Consider the following 21,737-nt stretch of genomic DNA (forward strand, 5'->3'; position numbering starts at 1 on the left):
AAACTCATGTTATCTTGAACGATTCACCGTTTATTGTGTGTTAAATTTAAGAGAAAAAAAATTGAAAAAAGAGAAAAAACATAAAAACCAATAAATATATGCTTAAATATTACATTGGTTCCTGTATGTACACGTTTTTTTGGTTTTAGTCCTTGTATCATTTTTTTTTTGTTTTAGTCTCTGTATGTGTAAATCTTGTTGATTTTCGTCCCTTCCATTTGCGATTGTAGCTAATTCGCAGCTAATTGGTAGCTAATTAGCTACAAACGCAATTATTTTTTAAAGTGAGGGACGAAAATTAACAAGATTTACACATACAGAATTAAAATAAAAAAAAATATAATACAAGAACTAAAACCAAAAACTCGCATATGTACGATAAGCAAAATAATATTTAAGCCATAAATATATTTTGACTAACTTTAGTCCAAAGACACCCTCGAATAAAGATCATTAACCATAAAAAAGTTAAAATCAATAATTTAATTTATAGAGAAAACCGATATTTTTGACGTAAAAAAAAAGCGAACAAGTTATTGGCGGTATTTTGTTTTGTTTTCTACACGCGAAGGTGCTACACACAGCTACTTGAAGGCGATTACGTTGTAGTCTTGTTGGTGTTTTGAGTTCCGTTGAGTATTGACAACGAGAAGCCTCCATAACTTGCCACCGTCTGAGGTAAGGAGTTATATCCCGTTACTGAAAAACCATCCAAATTTTGCTGTCCAATGCTCGTTTTAGCCCACTTTTGCATTAGTTGTTCAAGTGGGGGCTTGGTTTGGTAAAAAACTAACTAAAGATGATGTTAAATATCATATTTGATTTTCTGAACTTTGAATTCTCTGATTCACTAATTTCAATTGTAGTTACTCTTGGATTGTAGGAAGACAACTGTAATGTTTGTGTTATTGTTTAATAGTTGTACTCATAAGGTGTTTGTCAAAATGCCTCAACGAGGTTAATTCCTCGGTTGGATATTTTATTCTAAAATTTTACTTTAATTGATAACTATAGATAGATATAGGGCTGTTTGGATTGAGTGATTGACTTATTTGAGCTTATTTCCGACATAAGTTTTTTGAGACTGTCTGAGAGAATTTATAAAAATAGTTTGCAACAATTTTCATAAGTTCTCCAATATAGTTTATGAAAATAGCTCATAGCATATATAAAAACAATTTATCTTTATTTTATCTTTTGCTATAAAAATAGCTTATGTAAGCTTAATATGCATGTACTGTGAGTGCTTATAATGTTATAAGCTGCAAATAAGCTCTTTATCATAACAGGCCCATAATTGTATCTATTTTTGTTAGAGTTAGATAGATGGGACTTTTGCTAAAGATAGTTTCTGTGACTTTCATCTTTACACCTTCCTGCAACCTAATAGTCCTTAATGTCTGGCACTGTCTAAAACTAGAAGAATCTGATTTTTTTAATCTATTGGCATAGTGCATATTGGATTGATAATATTGACATACCTGCATGCATCTGTCGCTTTATGTTTTTTTCAGTTTGTGATATTCAAGAAAGCCGCAAAGCCGATAGCCTTGTGAAGAAGTTGACAGTTCTGTTTAGTTCTCTGCAGTGCAGGCCTAAGCCTTTCAATGGTGAATAGTCTCTCATTCATTCTTTCTCTACTTTGATTCCTCTTCTTTTCCCGCTGCTTTTGATATTTAATATTTGAATGCCATTTGTGAAGGAAGCACAACAAGATCAGAATCTGAATCTTGAGGCGTGCTTGAAACTACTGAAAGGGGAGCGAGATGAACAGCGTCTCGCTGGGCTTCTTCTGGTCACCAAGTTCTGCATACCTGACGATCACTCTTCACTCCGCAGGGTTTACGACGCTGTTGGTTCTCGCTTCCTTGATCGGCTGCTCAGAACAGGTACTTTCTCTTCCATTAACTACCGATTTCCCGCCGTATTCAATTTGTAATATATTATTGACATTATCTTCTACTGAAAAGGTATGGGAAACGGAACCATATCCAGTGATGGGGACAACAACCGGGATGCATATTTGAGCCTGTCAGTTACAGTTCTTGCTGCCCTTTGTCGTGTTCCAGAGATTGCATCCTCAGAAGACATGAATTCCAAAATCCCACTAATATTGGAAGTAATGTCCACCCAGTATGGAGTTTTTCTTTTCTTTCACATTACTCGACTTAAGTCTAATTCCCCCCCTCAATTTTCATGATCCCACCTATATTAAAAGGGACTGAGTGAATCAACTTAATTACCTTGGCTGCATTATTTGTAGGTGGTCGTTACTTAAATGATAGATTAGCTATGTATATTATGAACAGTCTTTCATTTTTTTTATAATTTTTGTCAAATTCTTGTTTAGATCTGGCTCACCTCTTTTTGAAGAATGTTGCGAGTTTTTATACTTGGTATCAACTGCTTCAGAAAATGGAATAACGAGATTTTATGATTCTGGAGGCATCAAGATACTAGCTTCTCAGTTGCCTTCTCTACAAGATGGTATGATATTTGTCTGCTTCGCCTTGATAGTTTTTTAGTAACCATATAACTGTTGCAAATATGTCTACAAGCATATGAATAGTGAATTTCTGTTCCCATGTTTTTGTCTATGCATCATATAATTCACAACATTCGAACATTGTGCAGGTTCGCATCTGGTGGAAATATCTATTAAACTTTTGCAATTGGTCCTGAGCAGGATATCATTAGACACAATCCAGAATGATTACTCATCTGAGCTCTCAGTTATTGTGAGTGCACTTTTAAAATATTTATAATTGTATTTCAAAGTTTGTGTTCTCATTTTGGTTTTGTCATCTTACTTCATATTATATAAATTTCTATTGCCGTAACTCTCTACAGGTAGCTGCATTAGCAAGGCTGTTCGCTATCTTGCATAATTCCTGGAAATTCGAAGCTCTCCACCTCCTTAATTCCATTCTTTCTTCAACAGATTTGGTATGTAATATTATCTTAATCTGTTATTTTCGGTCATATGGTTGCAATATTATGATGGAATTATAACTTGCTTATTAAAGAAAGCTCCGTTAATTTGGTATATTTGAGGCTGCTGTCTTTGCTAAATAGTTATCATGTTGATTTTGGATAAGAGATTGGATCGTGTTTTCTGTATTTGTGTAATTTCTTTGGTGACGCAGGTCTAGGGCATTTGATTGTTTAAATATTCTCACCTAAGTTTTTTGTTTGTTTTGTATACCTATTTATGGTTTGAAAGCCGGTCCTCCTGGTGTGATTATGTACACTTTGATTCATTTGCCATGCAATTAACTTCCAGTTATTGGTATTTTCAGTCACAACTTCTTAAAGCCCTCCAATTACGGCCTCAAGATAGCTGGTCACACAATATCCGTGTTGGTATCATGGCCATTTTGCAGAATCGTGTTGGTATGTTCAGAGAATTTGTTGAATTATTATATTCATTATACTATTTTACCTTTTATTCTCGGTTTCTCTTTGTTCCCTTGCTAAATTCTTAAAGTTGGAAATCTACCATTGTCTCTTAACTGATAAAGGTGTATACCACTGGCGTGCTCTTGCATAATGATAGGTTCTATATCTGCAAGTTTTGTTATGTTAGCAAGAAAAGGTTGTAATTTTATGAAGTAACTTTTATTTTCCACTCTGTCCAATTAGAAGTAGCCATGCGTAAAAACTAAAAAAACTTTGTAATTTAAGTTTGGTAAAAATAAATCTGATTGAGGGGGTGGTAAATTAGAAAGGGGATGAAGTTGAGGGGCCAAAATCGCTCATTTTAAACTTAGGGGGTTAAAATCACATAATTGTGAAACTTGGGGGGCCAAAAGTGCAGTTAACTTGAGCCTTATTATTTTTATGAACAAAAAAGACACGCAAAAACACCATTAGTGAAAGTGATCCCCATCTTTAGTTAAAAATTAGTCATTCATACTAAGTACTGCTGTGGTGTCTCTTTCAGTAAGTGATCCTCTTATTCTTCTCTGACTATGACACTTTGCGCAATTAGTTACAGGAGAACTTATGTTTTCAAGTCTCGAAAGTTGGTTTCAAGATCACGTAGTAAATGAATAGCACATTCTCTGTGCACTCATGAAAATTTATGCAGATATTCTGCGCTTGTATACTGCAATGTTTAAGCTAAAATGAGGAAACACTAAACTAGATTATTTGCTTTATTTTCCATTCAAACGCAGCTCCTTCTGAAAGGCTTCAGGCTCTCGTTTTAGCTGAGTCTATGGTTTCCATATTTGGAGAAGTTTGGTTGATTAGCCAAGTAAGCAGTAATGACACACAAGATCCAACTCCAGCTGACATGTAAGATTTGATTGTTAAATGCTAACTTTTAAGTCCGTGCACTGAGTGCCTGTTACTTTTTCTCACATGTTGTGATTTTAGGTGTCTGTTGCTTGTCTTGGAGCAATCGAGGGTTGAAATTGCTGTTCTTCTGAATGAGTTGGCCTATTTAAAATACGAAGCGCCTCAAGATACTCCAGCCACTGTTGATGCATATTCTCTTAAGCAACGAAACGTGGCTGTTGCCTTCTCTTTGGTTGAGAAGATAATAAAACTCATTTCAAATGTTGGCGAAAATGATGGTATATATTCAATGAAATACAAATCACTTGGCCTTTAAATTATGTATTTTTTTCTTCTACTTTTAGGAAAGATAATAATGCTGGAAATGGTCCATGTGCTCAAATTCAGTCTATCTGGGCTTCATTTGTTTATCTTACTGTTGAAAAATTGAGACTATGAAAAATACTCTTCTGTGTATTGCTGTGATGTGATAAGATGTTATGTAATATTTCTTGATATTCTAACAGTTTCAATCTATGCGGTTCTTTCATATTTTGAGCCAAATAGAAACTGGAGTAAGGCTGGAGCCAGGGGGGATGGTTATTGAAGCAGGAACTAATATACTGAATATGCCGAATATTATTTGATCATCACAAAAGTGTAATGTACAAAGGGAAGAAGAGGGTTAACCTCTTATATAGGAAAAGCAAAAGGAATGGGGAAAATAGCAGTATCCACAAAGCAAAATTGAACCAACAGAAAAGGGAACAAACTTAGTAAAAGTCTCACTAATCCTATCCATATACTCTAAGTGTGATAATGGTGTTCAGTTTTTTCTTCTTCTTTTCATGTTATCTGGGGTGATGCTTAATATTGTGCAGCTTTTGGTCAAACTGTTTATACTTTTTTTAATTAGTGTTAACTATGTTGTAATCTCTTTTATTGCAATCTTGATTGTTTGAAATGTGACTCTCATCTCGCATTTGATTTTGATGTGTATTTTGACACTGTTGGAAATGGTGGGCTTGTTCTTTTGAATTGGATATAATGTATTTTCATTACTACTGCTTTATAGATAACCTCCTCGATGAAGGCACATTGACAAAGCTGATTCTACAACTTAATGAGACAATTGCTGTTGTCCTAGAGTATTTAGAAGATGCAAAGGTAATTCTGATAATTAGTTATTTAAGATAATTTTAACGTTGAATATATCTCATCAATTTATAATGGTGAAATTTACAGGAACATAGCCAAAGGAAAGGGGATGATTTACTTGCTTCAGTGCGAATTATTGGGAGGTATGGTCTTCTATATCGCCTTTTTGCATTACTTGTACTTCAACACTGGATGGATTGGTGCGAGGTTATATATTGACATCTCATTATTCCCTTTTGAATGATTTAACTCCAATATTGTGTCAAAGACATTTTTCATATAATTTATTAATGTAGCACCCGATGTTGTATGGAAGTTGCAACGTTGATAGGCATTTTAACATGCATATTGTTCATGCTTCGACTAAGCTTTTGTTATTCTATCTAAAAATTGTTGCACCAGGAAAGGAAAAATGCAAATTTCATCTATTTTCCAAAAGATAATTGTAAACTATGAAAATCTTAGCTAATTTTAAATACTTTGGCGTTTCTTCATTCTCCATGCCCATCCCCTAGAGAAGAGGTGGTTTATATCATGGATTAACTATTCTAGAAGCTTATATTAGGTGTTGTTGAAGTTTGCTTTATATTCCACATACTTTTCATACAAGAGCAATTCAGGCCTTAATAGCATGTCAAGAATTTGAGGCTTATAGGTCATTATGAAAGGATTTATATCACTATCACTTTATACATATATTGTTCTCTGCGACAACATTCTCCTATGTTTGATGCTTATGATATGTTATGAGGGTTGAAACTTGGTGTTTTTTACTGCTCTGTCTGCAACTTTTAAAGGAAACATTATGATTTATGAGCTATTGCTATGTATTTGCTTCAGCTATCTTGCAGAAGCACCGGTTGCATGCAAGGAAAAGGTTCAAGATCTTTTAGGGTATATGCTTTCTATTGAAGGTGCAGATGAGCAAAGGTATCTTTAAATAGATAGTTATTCGTAAGTCTTTGCTCAATGTGTATTTTGGGGCTTGAGTAGCTTTTGCTTAGATAAATACTTTATTACAGGCCCTTCAACTCTGTCTGCTTTCTGCTACCTTTGTTGTGTCAAATTACTATGGAAGTGGAAGGGTGCAAAGCTCTGGTTTCGTGTGGTGGACTCAAGGCTGTAAGTTATTCTTTGGTTTCAATATTTATATTTTATTCTTTGTTTCTTCCTGTCTTTTATCTTTGTCGGTTTATAACTGCATTTTAACTTAAAGGAGGACCTTTACGAATAAATAAACTAAATGATATCGATTACTTATTTTGTGTTGTTTACATTCTAACACAAATTTTGCATTTATTGCGACAGTATCATTTATTAACATTACTTACAGTTTTTATTTTGTTTGGCTAACTATAATCGGCCTATTTGCAGGTTTTAGATTGCCTCTGTAAATTAATTGGCTCAAATGGTTTTATGGTTGAGGATAATGTTGTATTCCTGGCATGTGATACAATATTGAATCTTCTACTGAAGGTGATGTTCTCATTGTAATAACCAGCCTTGTGATGTTGTATTATTTATGCCAAGTCCTGACACAAGCTGCATCTTTTGGACTGTAGAAAGACGAAGTGCAGTTGAAGTTAGATGAATCAGCTTTTGTTGATCTTCTTAAAGCATCGGCTTATTGGTCAGGTACCATACTTTGTAGCAGCCGCCGGAATTAGTGTTTTCATTTTGCACTATCATATATGATAAGATATTTGAATTGAAATTATGGAGTAAATCAGTTGTTTTAAATTTTAGTTACTGAAACATGGTTTGCAGAAAATACTAAGGACATGCAAAGTATCATGATGGCGTCAAGCATTTGTGCACTGATATTTGATTATACATCGGAAGAGGCTCTTTTAAACCATCCTGATTTCAACCATGGCACTCTTAGCAGTCTTTATCAGCTGATTGCAAGATGTCTTGCTTCATCAGAACAGGTGCACAAATTATACCATTGAATTGTTTCAGTAGATTTTGTTGCACAATATTGGTAGGAATGGGCATTAAAAATGATTTATTTTTGCTTCAGTAGTATCACTTCCCTTCTATATTTCTCTGTAATATTGATTGGTATTGAAACTACCTTCCTTCATTATCTTATCTATCTAGTGTGATCATATGTTCATTCCAACACCATCTTTGATGTGCATATTTGTATGTTTAGTCAATTTTTAAGCAGTGCAACTTTTTACTCCATATAGACAACAGTTAATGTGGTAAACTTGATATTATCCTTTAATTTTGAAAATCCTTCTACCTCACTTTCTATTTTTGCATCACATACGAAGTGTGACCTAATGTTTTAACAATGAATCAATGATTGAAGATACCTGATTGCTCATTCCTGTTCTTAACTTGATTATTTCAATTGAATTGCTGTTTCTCTCTTGGTATTTTTGAACTCTAGCATCTCATATGCTAAAAAGCATTATTTATAATGTAATAAGCTTAAGAAAACATTTTATATGTGATATGGATTAAACTCCTCACTAAAGCGTGCTATAATTTAAGAATTGATAAATAAATATATTATCAATGAGTAAAAGCACCGCAATAAATCATGTTACCACATTTGTTTTGACATAATTTCCATAGCATTTTCTACAGTTGGAATTTACGTACTCTTCAATACTAAATAGCCCTTCTGAAAGCTTACTAGATTTCCCCATTGATCACTTCTTGTAGTCTACTTAGAAATTTTATGTTTCAGTGGTTAGTTATTTGTAATTTAATTTCACAAGTACTTAAATACTTGGTTGTTTGTTTTTATCTATTGCAGGATGATAAAACGGATATGGATCTACATGAGATTATCTATGCTGGTGAATGTCTATGCATTTTAGTTATTAGAGCTTTAAACACTTTCTGAAAGTCAATATATATATATATATATATATATATATATATATATATATATATATATATATATATATATATATATATATATATATATATATATATATATATATAGGTTGCTTCTAGGGTGAGGTATCAAGTAAGTCCCTCACGGTGAACCATGTTTAACAACCATTAGATTAAATAAACTATTATGCACCACATCACACTGGATCCTTTTTTCTTTCTTCTCTCTTCTCCTTCCCTAGTTCAAGTGCCCTCCTCCTCCCTCTTTCTTTTATCCAATCCATCCCCTGTTGAAGGAATACCACCATTTTCCTATTTTACTATTTTCTTAATTTCACTATGTTGAAGTAGGTTATATAATTAAATCATTTAATTGAACTTTTGATTTTCATTTAATAAGTTAACAAATAAACAAAAGCACAATTTTTTTTTCTCCATGTAATCGTTCATTTTCTAACCCCTTCCAGATATTTTTTATATGGACCAATCTAATAGTTGTTTAGTGAAAAGTGCAACAATTTGTGTGTTTCTCTGTTCATTTCATTTCTGTTTGGTATGGGGATAGTGGTGGTTGTTGTTGTGATGGAGAAGAGGAAGTGAAAGAAGAATGGGAGAGGCGTGTTCTGCTAAAGGAGAGGGAAAATATGATCCAGTGTGATAATGACAAAAAAAAATCATGTAGACTTTCTTAATCTAATGGTCAATTTGAGTGGTACACCGGTGAGGGACTTAACAGAACCCTCACCTTAGAATTCACCATATATATATATATAAAACTCTTCATTGTTGTGCAGGTTTCTCTCGATGGGCTCATAGGTACCCCCACATCAGAAAGGCAATCAAAATATGATTTTGATTTTCTTAATCTGTATTAGTTGTATCTGGATACTTTAACTTTCAAGGTATCATTTATAATTTCTTTACGTGATATTGGTTTGTAAAGAGCTTACTTTAATTTGTTGTTAGTGTAAATATCTCTTATAATTGGAAAAAAACTAATGAGCCTTCTAAGGACATTGTTTAAAAAGTCTAAAGAAGTAAGTTTTTATGAGAAGCGTTGGGTATGGCTCATAGGTACTTACAAGTGGGCAGTGTCCGACGAACGGAACGAGTGATAACAAAATGGAATTTTAAATGCAAGTGGAAACCTTAACCTTTCACCAGTAATAAAGTGGAACTGCAGCTGTTATAAGTTGGAGACATAAGCACAATTGACCGACCTTCGTTAATATCATGTATGTATTGTAGCGTTTATTATTTTGTTAATTTTTTGTACTGAATTGTTCCGACAAAGAAAGAAATGTCTTTAATTATAACACTAGTTAAGATTACCCTTATATGCCTTTGACGCACTCGTTCCACACGTGCTTTTGTTATCAAACAACTTCTGGTGGATTTGTTGTCTTTGTACACAATTCTTCTCAAGTGGCCTAATGGTTTTTCAAGAGTGGAATGTGGGGTTGTCATCCTATTTTGTGGCTTTGTTTTTCCATTAAATACGGATACTACCTATAACACAAGCAATAGTCTTAGAATCGGGGGTTGAGTCTAACTCAACTCTACAAAATCATCAGCTTGTAAGGTGGGGATCGCCTCTTACTTATAAACTCTTGTTCAGAATTCACATCCGATGTGAGACTTCTTAACAAATAAATATTTAGATTTCTTAGCTATTTGATAAAGGATTTTTTATCTTTGGTTGATTGGTACAAAAACAATATATGTTATAAGAAATTAACTGTTAGTGGATCTCATCACCTCAAGAGACTAATCTTCTCAATTGTAATGCCAAACATATAAAAATAAAATTGGAATATAAGATTTTGAATTTCAACTACAAAAGATTAGTGAATAAGACAACTGTGCCCTTTAATAAAAGGAGTTTGAATTTGCTCTATTTATTTACCTGCTATATATTGTCCATTTATGAAAGATATACACAAGTGAAAAATTAGGGCAACTAATAATGAGTGAGATCCACTTATTAAAATAAGTCACACTAATCGATCACTTGTGTCTATCTCTAGACATTAAACTGAGTTTGATAAATTTGGCAAATGGTGGTGATAAAAGATACCAACTAATTTGCCTTAAAGATTTGAACCTCATACACCTCATTTATTCATCTTAAGAGTGAAATTTCTAGCCACTAAACTACTTGACCAGAAAGATACCTACTAACGAATTAAAATAAAAGGTACTAGTACTACTAAGCCTAATACTTGCATCCGCCTAATTAAGGGTTTTTGCCAGATAAGGTTCCCATCCAAGCAGGAGGCAACATGCCAGTTTGCTCATTGACAGTCTTAAACAGAGGTGGCAACATCTTGTACACATTAGCAAATTCCTTCATACCCATGGCATCTTCACTTAATTTCCCACCATTATCACCACCATTATTCCAAATACTAATCTTAGGTTCAAGTCCACGTATTGCCTCAGCATTAATCTTAGCAATTTCTTGAAACATGCCACCATTTATCATCATGTAATCCCTTAGAGCTGTATAGTTGCCTCCAAGTGCTTTGAGAAGTGTATTTACATATACTCCTTGAGCTTGTGCAAGTGTAACAATCCCTTCTGCCTCTTTTTTCTTTGCATATAACTCTGCTTCAGCTGTTTGTTTGCGAGCATAAAATGTTGCATCTGCCAATGCTATCTGTGACTCTGCCTCTGCCTTCTTCTCAAACAGAGTTGCTTCTGCCTCTTTTTGTTTCTTGTATAGCTCCCAATTTGCCTCTTGTACCTACAATCACCATATGAATTAAGTGTTAATTAACTGTTTCATGTCAAAAGTTTATTTACAGATTGCAAAGTGCCTACTCCATATAACATAATCAATTGAATAAAGTATTTTAAAGACTAGAATACTGTTACATTGGTTCTCAAAAAATTGTGTCCTCTAATTAATCTTTAAAATATTGAAGTATTCATGTATTGTTAGACACTCGTTGAGCGTAACACAAATAGTTTAATTCTTTTAAAAGATATATATGTTAGTTAGAAGAGTTGAACTCATAATCTCTTTATCACTCCAACATCTATGTTCCTTTTCGAAAGCACTAAATCACTTTATATTTAAACTTGCAACGGACAAGGAACTTGAAACTTGAGTAGATATTAGTCTCATAGTCATAACATATATGCCAAAAACTCTATCTAATCAGGGCTGTTTACTTTCCTATCAAAAATATATTAACCTTGTTGCTAATAATTTTTTTTGTATAAGAGTAATATGAATGAATTATTTATTTGCATAGACTAACCTTGGTTTCATATTCAACACTAGCTTTGCTAAGAAACTCAGCTTTAAGCTTCTCAGTAGTAGTCAAAGCATTCATCCTCTCAACCTCACCTTGCAACTCAGCTTCTCTAAGAGCCACGGCTTTAGCAGCCTCAACTTCAGCCACTTGAGCCGCCTTAGTCCAAGCCGCTTTCTTCCTAGCCAATTCAGAATTAGCCTCAGCCACCTCAGCCTCTCTCTTATTCTCAAAAACCTTCACTTCAGTCCTCACTTTAATTCCTTCCTTATCACTCTCTCCAGCCCTCTGCAGCGATATAACTTTCGTCTCTGCATCCATTTTCGCTGCATTTTGCCGTGTTTGGCCTTCCCTCAACTTCGAACCAATCTCACCTTTCATCTTAGCTTCTGACACGTCAACCCTAGCTTGATTTGCCGCTTCCATTTGCGTCTTTTGCCCCAAGTATGAGAAATACTCGTGACCTGGCACATCTACTAATTGCTTAACATTCGCATTGTAAATCAATAACCCAAATTGATTTAATTCGAGTTGAACCTTGTCAAATACTTCTCTTTTAAACTCTTTTGTTCCTCTGAAAACCTCTTCCATCGTCATGGATGCAGCGAGGACACGTGTCTCGCCTTCAATGATTCCTTGAACAAGTTCATTAACGTGATTGGAGTTTTTATCGTATGATGAGATGAGTTTCGCGTATTTGAGAAGGCTTTCGTGATCATCAACACGAGGGCCGATAGTGAAAACAGCAGGGAGAACAAAAGGAAGTTTTTCGGCGCTCATAGCTTGAACTTGGAAGGTGTAGTTTACCGGAGAAAGGTCGAAGCGGGACCATGATTGGCCGGGGAGAACCCATGCTTCCTTTGCGAGTTTTATGTCGTCGATTCCGATTCCGGTTATCACAAGGTATTCTGATGCATTTGCTACTCTATACATTGTTGATTTAGATCTTGGACGCAGTGACTCTGGTTATAAGAAAATTGAAAATCAAATACTGATTAAGATTAAGGGTTATATATAATTTGTCAGGAAACTAGAGCAAGAGTGTGAGCATAATAATAGTAAGATAGTTATAATTTTATCGGATCTCAATGGAGTTGTTTTAGGAAGTAAGAGAAATTTCCACTTGACAAAAAAAATAAAATTCTTGTCCAAAAGAAAAAATTTGGGTCGACGGTTCCAATATATATATTTTGTCTTTTTTTCATGGTTACTATGATATTGATAGAAAGGATTTGATGCAATTTACTTAATTCTGACCATGCATTTGCAAATTTTAATGTTTTGGCTATTGCTAGTTACAGTACAAAAGTGGTCCGTCTACAATCAATATTTATGCAGCAAAATACCAGCCATTGATGTCCATATGATATGATCAATAAGAATATATTAGGTGTATAAGAAAAAGAAAGTTAAGAAGCAAAGAATACAACATATTTTAAAATAAATACAACACCAATTTTATGCACATTGTTAGTACGGTGAAGTAAGAGGAGACCAAAGATATATATCGGACCTAGGTATATATCGGACCTAGGTTATGCACCCGGTTAGTAGCACTTTAAATTTATATTTGACTTAGTATAAATATTTGTTTTTTGAGAGTATGGTTGTACCGAGGTATTGCGGTGAGAATGAGAGAAATCCATACGTTGTAAAAAACTTCACATAGTAATAATTCTCTAGTTGTCGGTGTAGACAATGATTGTAGTTTTTTTCTTTTTTTCATTTTAGTCTTAGAGTTTACAAGTTATATTCTTGTGTTGACTTGTTTATATTTCTTCTTTAGCTGTATTATTGACCAACACATATGTAACAATGTAAATAAAAAACCAAGTATGTCACAATATTGTAAATAAAACTTGCAAACATTTTTTTGAACCTGAAACTAATAAAAGACCAGTAAATCAGACACATGTACCACACAATAAAAGGTTAGTACTTTATTCCTAAAATTAGTTTGCATCCTCCAAATTAAGTTTTCTTGTCAGAGAAGGTTCCCATCCAAGCAGGAGGCAACATGCCAGTTTGTTCATGAACAGTCTTAAAGAGAGGTGGCAACATCTTGTACACACCAGCAACCTCTTTCATACCACCTTCAGTTATTCCACCACCACTATCACCACCATTACTCCAAATACTAATCTTTGGCTCAAGTCCGCGTATTGCTTCAGCATTAATCTTGGCAATTTCTTGATACATGCCACCATTAATCATCAAATAGTCCCTTAGAGCATAATAGTTTCCTCCAAGTGCATTGAAAAGTGTATTTACATACACTCCCTGAGCTTGTCCAAGTGTCATAATTCCCTCTGCCTCCTTTTTCTTTGCATATAACTCTGCTTCAGCTGTTTGCTTGCGAGCATAAAATGTAGCATCTGCCAATGCTATCTGTGCTTCTGCCTCTGCCTTCTTCTCAAACAGAACTGCTTCTGCCTCCTTTTGTTTCTTGTACAGCTCCCAGTTTGCTTCTTGTACCTAAAATCACCAAAACAATTGATCCATTACAGTAATTTTGTAATGACACCAAATTACCAATCACCAATGTTGTAAAATACTGTTACATAATCTATATAAAAAGTTTATGGTGACAAAATCAAGTAAATGAATTAGGTAGTGAAGTTTTGTTAACTAATGTACACATATATCAAAAGTTTTGTTGCATGTTTCACGAGAGTCCACCTGGTTGAGAGATTACTCTTCGCGGCACCAGAAAAGTTTTGTCTCCTCTAATTAGTCGCTAAAATATTAAAATGCCCTAGATTAATCTTCTACAATCCATTGAATTTGAGTGTGAAACAGTTGGTTAAACTTAAATGAGAATCTAAACACCCGAGTAAATTTAATTTGTCTAATCACAGCAATTATAGTAGTTTAATTTCCCTGGTTAAGCTAATTGAACTAAAGTTTAAGGAGTTGGAGGTCCAAGTTCTGACAAGGAGAAAAACGAACATAATATTGTAACAAGTTATATATATGTATATATTTGCATATAGACTAACCTTGGTTTCATATTGGACACTAGCTTTGCTAAGGAACTCAGCTTTAAGTTTCTCGGTAGTAGTCAAAGCATTCATTCTCTCAACCTCCCCTTGCAACTCAGCTTCTCTAAGAGCCACAGCTTTAGCAGCCTCAACTTCGGCCACTTGAGCCGCCTTTGTCCAAGCCGCTTTCTTCTTAGCTAACTCAGAATTAGCCTCAGCCACCTCAGCCTCTCTCTTATTCTCAAAAACTTTCACTTCAGTCCTCACTTTAATTCCTTCCTTATCACTCTCTCCAGCTCTCTGGAGAGATATAACTTTCGTCTCTGCATCAATTTTTGTGGTTAAAATGTGGTCCATACAAAGTTGGTCATTAATACATGTTAATTGATCCAAAAGGTCAAAATCCACCTTTTTAGAGACAATTCACTATTTTGCCATAAAAAAATTCTCAACAAAATTCACTATTTTATCATACAAAGCTGTCATCTTAATTGAGGATGTTGGTTAGCTACACTAATTTATGTATGCATTTGATAGTGTATTATTATTTTAATCCTAATATACTAACAATTTGTCTATAAAAAAAAATGTATGTTTTTAATATTTTTTTTTAATTTGTCTAATATGGATGAGATTTCTCAAAAATATTGTTTAGCTACACTAAGTATAAATATTGGTCAGTTACTTTCAAATGATCAGCTTATAAATGAGACAGGAAGAAAATATAACTATTACAAAATTATTATTTATGTATAGAAGTATTTAAAATTGATTTTTTGAATTCGTTTGATATGGGGAGCATAATGAATTATAGGACTTACATTTGAAGAGGAGATTATTGTGATAAGTGTGAGGTGAGTTGAGTCTCACATTGCTTAGAAAATTGGATGCTGAACACTTATAAGTGAGAGGATTCATAAATCTGTGTGGTGTCAAACTCACTTGTATAGCTGCTCTGAGACTAATGCGAATGGTTCGTTGCCCCCCATGACCCAACAAGGTGGACCTTACATGTAACAAAATTCCTTATTCATGGCAGATATTTGCACACAAATAGTTTCATACAATACATACCCATATGTATATTACTGTTACTTAATACTCCATTATTAGTTCATTTTTATTTCTTTTTCTAAATTGATCATCTCTCTCGCCTCGCCTGTTCATCACAGCCACCGGAAGCACCACCTGAGTTCACTATGGCTGCCGGGCGTCACATCTCAAATTTTAATATTAATATAGATTCCGACTAACCTCTCAAATTCAAGGTGGAGCGTTACATGCAACAAAATTCAATTCATAGGTAACACCAAGCATGTAACAATGTAAATAAAACCTGCATTGCATATAATATAAGAATTTGAACCTGCATATAAAATTTTGAACCTAAAACTAATAAAAGACCAGTAAATCAAACTCATGTAAAACACAATAAAAGGTAGTACTTAATCCTAAAAGTTGCATCCTCCTAATTAAGTTTTCCTGTCAGAGGTTTTCTTGTCAGAGAAGGTTCCCATCCAAGCAGGAGGCAGCATCCCAGTTTGCTCATGGACAGTCTTAAACAGAGGTGGTAACATCTTGTACACACCAGCAACTTCTTTCATACCCCCTTCGGTTATTCCACCACCACTATCACCACCATTACTCCAAATACTAATCTTAGGCTCAAGTCCGCGTATTGCTTCAGCATTAATCTTTGCAATTTCTTGATACATGCCACCATTAATCATCAAATAGTCCCTTAGAGCATAATAGTTTCCTCCAAGTGCATTGAAAAGTGTACTTACATACACTCCCTGAGCTTGTCCAAGTGTCATAATTCCCTCTGCCTCCTTTTTCTTTGCATATAACTCTGCTTCAGCTGTTTGCTTGCGAGCATAAAATGTAGCATCTGCCAATGCTATCTGTGCTTCTGCCTCTGCCTTCTTCTCAAACAGAACTGCTTCTGCCTCCTTTTGTTTCTTGTACAGCTCCCAGTTTGCTTCTTGTACCTAAAATCACCAAAACAATTGATCCATTATAGTAATTTTGTAATGATATCCAATTATTACCAATCGCCAATGTTGTAAAATACTGTTACATACTCTATAAAACTTTTATGGCGACAAAATCAAGAGACTTAATTAAGTAGTCTACTTATTTAAAGAATGCTACTTCACTACCGCATATAAAAAGTTTATGGCGACAAAATCAAGTAGGTAGTGAAGTTTTGTTAACTAATGTACACATATATCAAAAGTTTTGTTGCATGTTTCTCGAGAGTCCACCTGGTTGAAAGATTACTCTTCATGGCGCCTAAAAAGTTTCGTCTAAAATATTAAAACGCCCTGGATTAATCTTCCCCCACCCATTGAATTTCAGTGTGAAACAGTAGGTTAAACTTAAATGGGAAACTAAACACCTGAGTAAATTTAATTTGTCTAATCACAACAATATAGTGATTTAATCTCTCTAGTTAAGCTAATTGAGTTAAAGGTTAAGAAGTTGGAGGTGCAGGTTGCAAGGAAAAAAACTAACATAACATTATAACAACTAACAAGTTATATATATTTGCATATAGACTAACCTTGGTTTCATATTGGACACTAGCTTTGCTAAGGAACTCAGCTTTTAGTTTCTCGGTAGTAGTCAAAGCATTCATTCTCTCAACTTCCCCTTGCAACTCGGCTTCTCTAAGAGCCACAGCTTTAGCAGCCTCAACTTCGGCCACTTGAGCCGCCTTAGCCCAAGCCGCTTTCTTCCTAGCCAATTCAGAATTAGCCTCAGCCACCTCAGCCTCTCTCTTATTCTCAAAAACTTTCACTTCAGTCCTCACTTTAATTCCTTCCTTATCACTCTCTCCAGCCCTCTGAAGCGATATAACTTTCGTCTCGGCATCAATTTTAGCTGCATTTTGCCGCGTTTGGCCTTCCCTCAACTTCGAACCAATCTCACCTTTCATCTTGGCTTCTGACACGTCAACCCTAGCTTGATTTGCCGCTTCCATTTGTGTCTTTTGCCCCAGATATGAGAAATACTCGTGACCCGGCACATCCACCAATTGCTTAACATTCGCATTGTAAATCAATAAACCAAATTGATTTAATTCGAGTTGAACCTTCTCGAATACTTCTTGTTTAAACTCTTTAGTTCCTTTGAAAACCTCTTCCATCGTCATTGAAGCAGCAAGGACACGTGTCTCGCCTTCAATGATTCCTTGAACGAGTTCATTGACATGATTGGAGTGTTTATCATGTGCTGAGATGAGTTTGGCGTATTTAAGAAGGCTTTCCCGATCGTCAGCTCGTGGACCGATAGTGAAGACGGCAGGGAGAACAAAAGGGAGTTTTTCAGCGCTCATAGCTTGAACTTGGAAGGTGTAGTTTACCGGTGAGAGGTCAAAGACAGTGCATGATTGACCGGGGAGAATCCATGCTTTCTTTGCAAGCTTGATGTCTGTGATTCCGACTCCGGTTATGGCAAGGAATTCTGATGCCTTAGCTACCTTGTACATTGTTGTTGATTTTGGAAAGCTTAGAATAAGAAATGAAACGTTGTGAAATTACTGCGTTACATGGACTAAGGTAGTAGGGTTTATGTAGAGGAGAGTTTATTAACCGATAATAAAGGGAACGTGAGCAAAATAATAGCGAGTTTTATTGAGAAAAAATAGCATGAATCGTAGTGTTAGTTACAGTATTAATTTTGAAGATCTCTTTCGAGCATTTTCTTCTCCTCCTCTTCTAATTTTAGCCGTCGCCACTTTTTCTCTCCTTCTTGATCTAAGGGAGAGTAGTGATTTAGGGTAAGTTTAGGCCTAAAATCACTCATCCAAATATTTTTCTTTCTATGCTATAAATACATCTCATTTAAATAGGAAAAATGCATAAATTTGCAGAAACAACGGAGGAGGGTAATTGATAGGTTTGCAAGTGCACCGAAATATCAGTTATAGTATAAAAGATTGTCGATTCCACATAGACCAATTTGTCAAATATCGTTATCTATTGTCACATTTATCTAAGACGAATGAATTAATTTGATTGTGAAACTAAGAAAATAAATTGTTTTTAATTAATTTTTAAAGACAAGAGACCGGAATATAATTCGCGTAGACCGTTTACACTCGTTAGTTGTACTTTATAATTGTAACACGAAAATGTTTTCTTGCACAGAATGGTTAAATTAAAGATTTATAATTGTAACACAAAAATGTTTTCTTGCACAGAACGATTAAATTAAAGCAGTCCGATTTCGCACACCCGACTACAAATTTTGACTTTATAATCTAGTCAATCTCTTTCGCGTGTACGCCTTATAACTTCAAAATTCTTTTTGAAAAATAACCAATTTTTACTTGACAAGTTATTTTCAAAACTCTTTCATGTCATAAATTCTTTTCATAAGTCCACTTAATTAAGGATTTGTTTGCATAAAATAAAAGTAAATAGTTTCTATATATGCTATTAGCCACGGGTTGACCGTGGCAAGACGATGCACCAGAGTTCCTAAACATAGTTTTACCACGCTTATAACCGTGGCTAAAATGCTTGCGAATAATTCCCCACAAAAAATCACCTCTGATTAACCGTAGCTAATTAAAAGTTTTTTTATTAAAAAAAGTTAATTTCATTTTCTACAAGCTAGTTCGGTGATTTCACAACAAATAAATAACAAAATTTTAAGAGATACTCAAAATATTCCATATATTAAATGTAAAAGATAAACAGAAATGTTTCATAGACACAAGTTTGAAACACAAACCCAACAAATATACGGTTGGTATACTATTTTTATTTTTTAAATAATATATTTTCTGTCTCAATTTGCGTGTACACTCTTTTTCTCTCTTATATTTGATACTGTGTCAAATACTTGTTAATCAGAATTGTGTTCAAATAGCATACCTCATCAAAGATAAAAGTAAGAGAAAAATATAGATAAACATGTCACATATATATTACGTCACATACAATGTCTGTATTTTAATGTTTATACTTTATATAGTACAACTCTTCAAAACATGATAATGAAAGACATAGTATAGCTCTTGTTTTCCATAAGATGAGTGTGCATGCTGCAAAATAAAACATGTAAAAATGTAAATTAAATTAGCATATAATATAAGATTTTGAACCTGAAACTATAATAGTGTATCAAACATGTATCACACAATAAAAGGTACCGCGTAGTATAAACATAGGCGAAGTTTACACTATTCCTTGATAATTTGGGGTATCCACAACAAATTTTTAACCAACTTTTACTTCACATATACATGCATCCTCCTTTATTTTCTGAAACTTTGCATACTCCTAATTAGAATTTTTGTCGGATAAGGTTCCCATCCAAGCAGGAGGCAACATGCCAGTTTGTTCATGGACAGTCTTAAACAGAGGTGGTAACATCTTGTACACACCAGCAACTTCTTTCATACCCCCTTCAGTTATTCCACCACCACTATCACCACCATTACTCCAAATACTAATCTTAGGCTCAAGTCCGCGTATTGCTTCAGCATTAATCTTGGCAATTTCTTGATACATGCCACCATTTATCATCAAATAGTCTCTTAGAGCATAATAGTTTCCTCCAAGTGCTTTGAGAATTGTACTTACATACACTCCTTGAGCATTTCCAAGTGTCACAATCCCCTCTGCCTCTTTTGTCTTTGCATATAATTCTGCTTCAGCAGCTTGTTTACGAGCATAAAATGTTGCATCTGCCAATGCTATCTGTGCTTCTGCCTCTGCCTTCTTCTCATACAGAATTGCTTCTGCATCCTTTTGTTTCTTGTATAGGTCCCAATTTGCTTCTTGTACCTGCACGTACCATCAAGAATTTGAATCACCAAAGAGTGATCCATTTAATTAGTTATATACAGAAATGAGAAAAGTTGAAAAAGTTATATATATTTGCATGGACTAAACCAACCTTGGTTTCATATTCAACACTAGCTTTGCTAAGAAACTCAGCTTTAAGCTTCTCAGTAGTAGTCAAAGCATTCATCCTCTCAACCTCACCTTGCAACTCGGCTTCTCTAAGAGCCACGGCTTTAGTAGCCTCAACTTCAGCCACTTGAGCCGCTTTAGTCCAAGCCGCTTTCTTCTTAGCCAACTCAGAATTAGCCTCAGCCACTTCAGCTTCTCTCTGATTTTCAAAAACTTTCACTGCAGTCCTCACTTTAATTCCCTCCTTATCACCCTCTCCAGCCCTCTGCATCGCAATAACCTTCGTCTCTGCATCAATTTTCGCTGCGTTTTGCAGTGTTTGTCCTTCCCTCAATTTTGAACCAATTTCACCTTTCATCCTAGCTTCTGCCACATCAACTCTAGCTTGATTCGCTGCTTCCATTTGTGTCTTTTGTCCCAAATATGAGAAATACTCGTGACCTGGAACATCAACCAATTGTTTAACATTTGCATTGTAAATCAATAAACCGAATTGGTTTAGTTCGAGTTGAACTTTTCCGAATACTTCTTGTTTAAACTCTTTTGTTCCTTTGAAAACCTCTTCCATCGTCATCGAAGCAGCGAGGACACGTGTCTCGCCTTCAATAATTCCTTGAACAAGTTCTTTAACATGATGGGAGAGTTTATCATGTGGTGTGATTAATTTGGCGTATTTGAGGAGACTTTCGTGATCATCAACACGAGGACCGATTGTGAAAACGGCAGGGAGAACGAAAGGGAGTTTTTCGGCACTCATTGCTTGAACTTCGAAGGTGTAGTTTACCGGTGAGAGGTCGAAAATGGTGCAGGATTGACCGGGGAGAACCCATGCTTTTTTTGCGAGTTTTATGTCTTTGACTCCGACTCCGGTTATCACAAGGTATTCTGATGCTTTTGCCACCCAATACATTGTGATTTTGATTTGATTTTCAAAATCCAAGAAAAAGACAATAGAGAGCAAACACTTGTGAAAGAAACTAATGAAGTAATTGTTTTATTCCTTCTAGCCTAAGGTATTTGGTAGGGGGTTTATATAGATATAACTTATAAGTATAATATTAGTTTAACATTAAACAAATGTATAGAATTAATTATTTAGACGCAACAACGATAAAGGAAAGTAGAGCGAAAGTGTAATGCAAAATGTTATAATTTTATCTCATTGGAGTTATTTTCGGGAAACCATAGTTTAGAAGAAAAAATAGAAGTCATCCCCATCAATCAATCATTAGTTGGTTAGTGGTCATTGACGCTGAATTTGATAGAAAGAA

The 21,737-nt window shown here is 34.7% G+C and overlaps 4 protein-coding genes across 5 annotated transcripts; 1 reads left to right on the forward strand and 3 right to left on the reverse strand.

Annotated features, from left to right (window-relative positions):
* Positions 1–429: 429 nt before the first annotated feature.
* LOC123897470 (neurochondrin) lies at positions 430–9,658 on the forward strand. Of its 2 annotated transcripts, XR_006805027.1 has the most exons (20): positions 438–678; positions 1,515–1,610; positions 1,703–1,889; positions 1,971–2,133; positions 2,351–2,487; positions 2,635–2,738; positions 2,851–2,946; positions 3,300–3,393; positions 4,179–4,299; positions 4,381–4,580; positions 5,357–5,448; positions 5,527–5,582; positions 6,280–6,369; positions 6,462–6,561; positions 6,814–6,915; positions 7,002–7,074; positions 7,207–7,370; positions 8,213–8,255; positions 9,090–9,197; positions 9,370–9,658. XR_006805027.1 is itself a non-coding variant. In XM_045948124.1 (19 exons), exons 2-19 carry the CDS (start codon positions 1,608–1,610, stop codon positions 9,143–9,145), a joined length of 1,881 nt encoding a protein of 626 aa, XP_045804080.1. In that variant the 5' UTR covers positions 430–678; positions 1,515–1,607; the 3' UTR covers positions 9,146–9,658. The 2 variants fall into 2 exon arrangements, 1 of the variants encoding a protein (XP_045804080.1); XM_045948124.1 differs by having other exon boundaries at positions 430–678; positions 9,090–9,658.
* An 873-nt stretch (positions 9,659–10,531) lies between these two features.
* LOC123895736 (flotillin-like protein 4) lies at positions 10,532–14,893 on the reverse strand. Its single transcript, XM_045946228.1, has 4 exons — positions 14,555–14,893; positions 13,535–14,030; positions 11,562–12,514; positions 10,532–11,041 (listed from the first exon to the last, which is right to left on the reverse strand). Exons 1-4 carry the CDS (start codon positions 14,891–14,893, stop codon positions 10,532–10,534), a joined length of 2,298 nt encoding a protein of 765 aa, XP_045802184.1.
* A 1,014-nt stretch (positions 14,894–15,907) lies between these two features.
* Positions 15,908–18,373, reverse strand: LOC123899442 (flotillin-like protein 3). The gene is made up of 2 exons (XM_045950569.1): positions 17,103–18,373; positions 15,908–16,527 (listed from the first exon to the last, which is right to left on the reverse strand). Exons 1-2 carry the CDS (start codon positions 18,027–18,029, stop codon positions 16,009–16,011), a joined length of 1,446 nt encoding a protein of 481 aa, XP_045806525.1. The 5' UTR covers positions 18,030–18,373; the 3' UTR covers positions 15,908–16,008.
* Positions 18,374–19,704: 1,331 nt separating this feature from the next.
* On the reverse strand, positions 19,705–21,474 carry LOC123899443 (flotillin-like protein 4). The gene is made up of 2 exons (XM_045950570.1): positions 20,450–21,474; positions 19,705–20,337 (listed from the first exon to the last, which is right to left on the reverse strand). The coding sequence occupies exons 1-2, from the start codon at positions 21,374–21,376 to the stop codon at positions 19,831–19,833; spliced, it is 1,434 nt and encodes a 477-aa protein (XP_045806526.1). The 5' UTR covers positions 21,377–21,474; the 3' UTR covers positions 19,705–19,830.
* Between the last annotated feature and the right edge of the window lie 263 nt (positions 21,475–21,737).

Source organism: Trifolium pratense, linkage group LG7, assembly GCF_020283565.1.
Source record: "Trifolium pratense cultivar HEN17-A07 linkage group LG7, ARS_RC_1.1, whole genome shotgun sequence".
Classification (NCBI taxonomy): domain Eukaryota; kingdom Viridiplantae; phylum Streptophyta; class Magnoliopsida; order Fabales; family Fabaceae; genus Trifolium; species Trifolium pratense.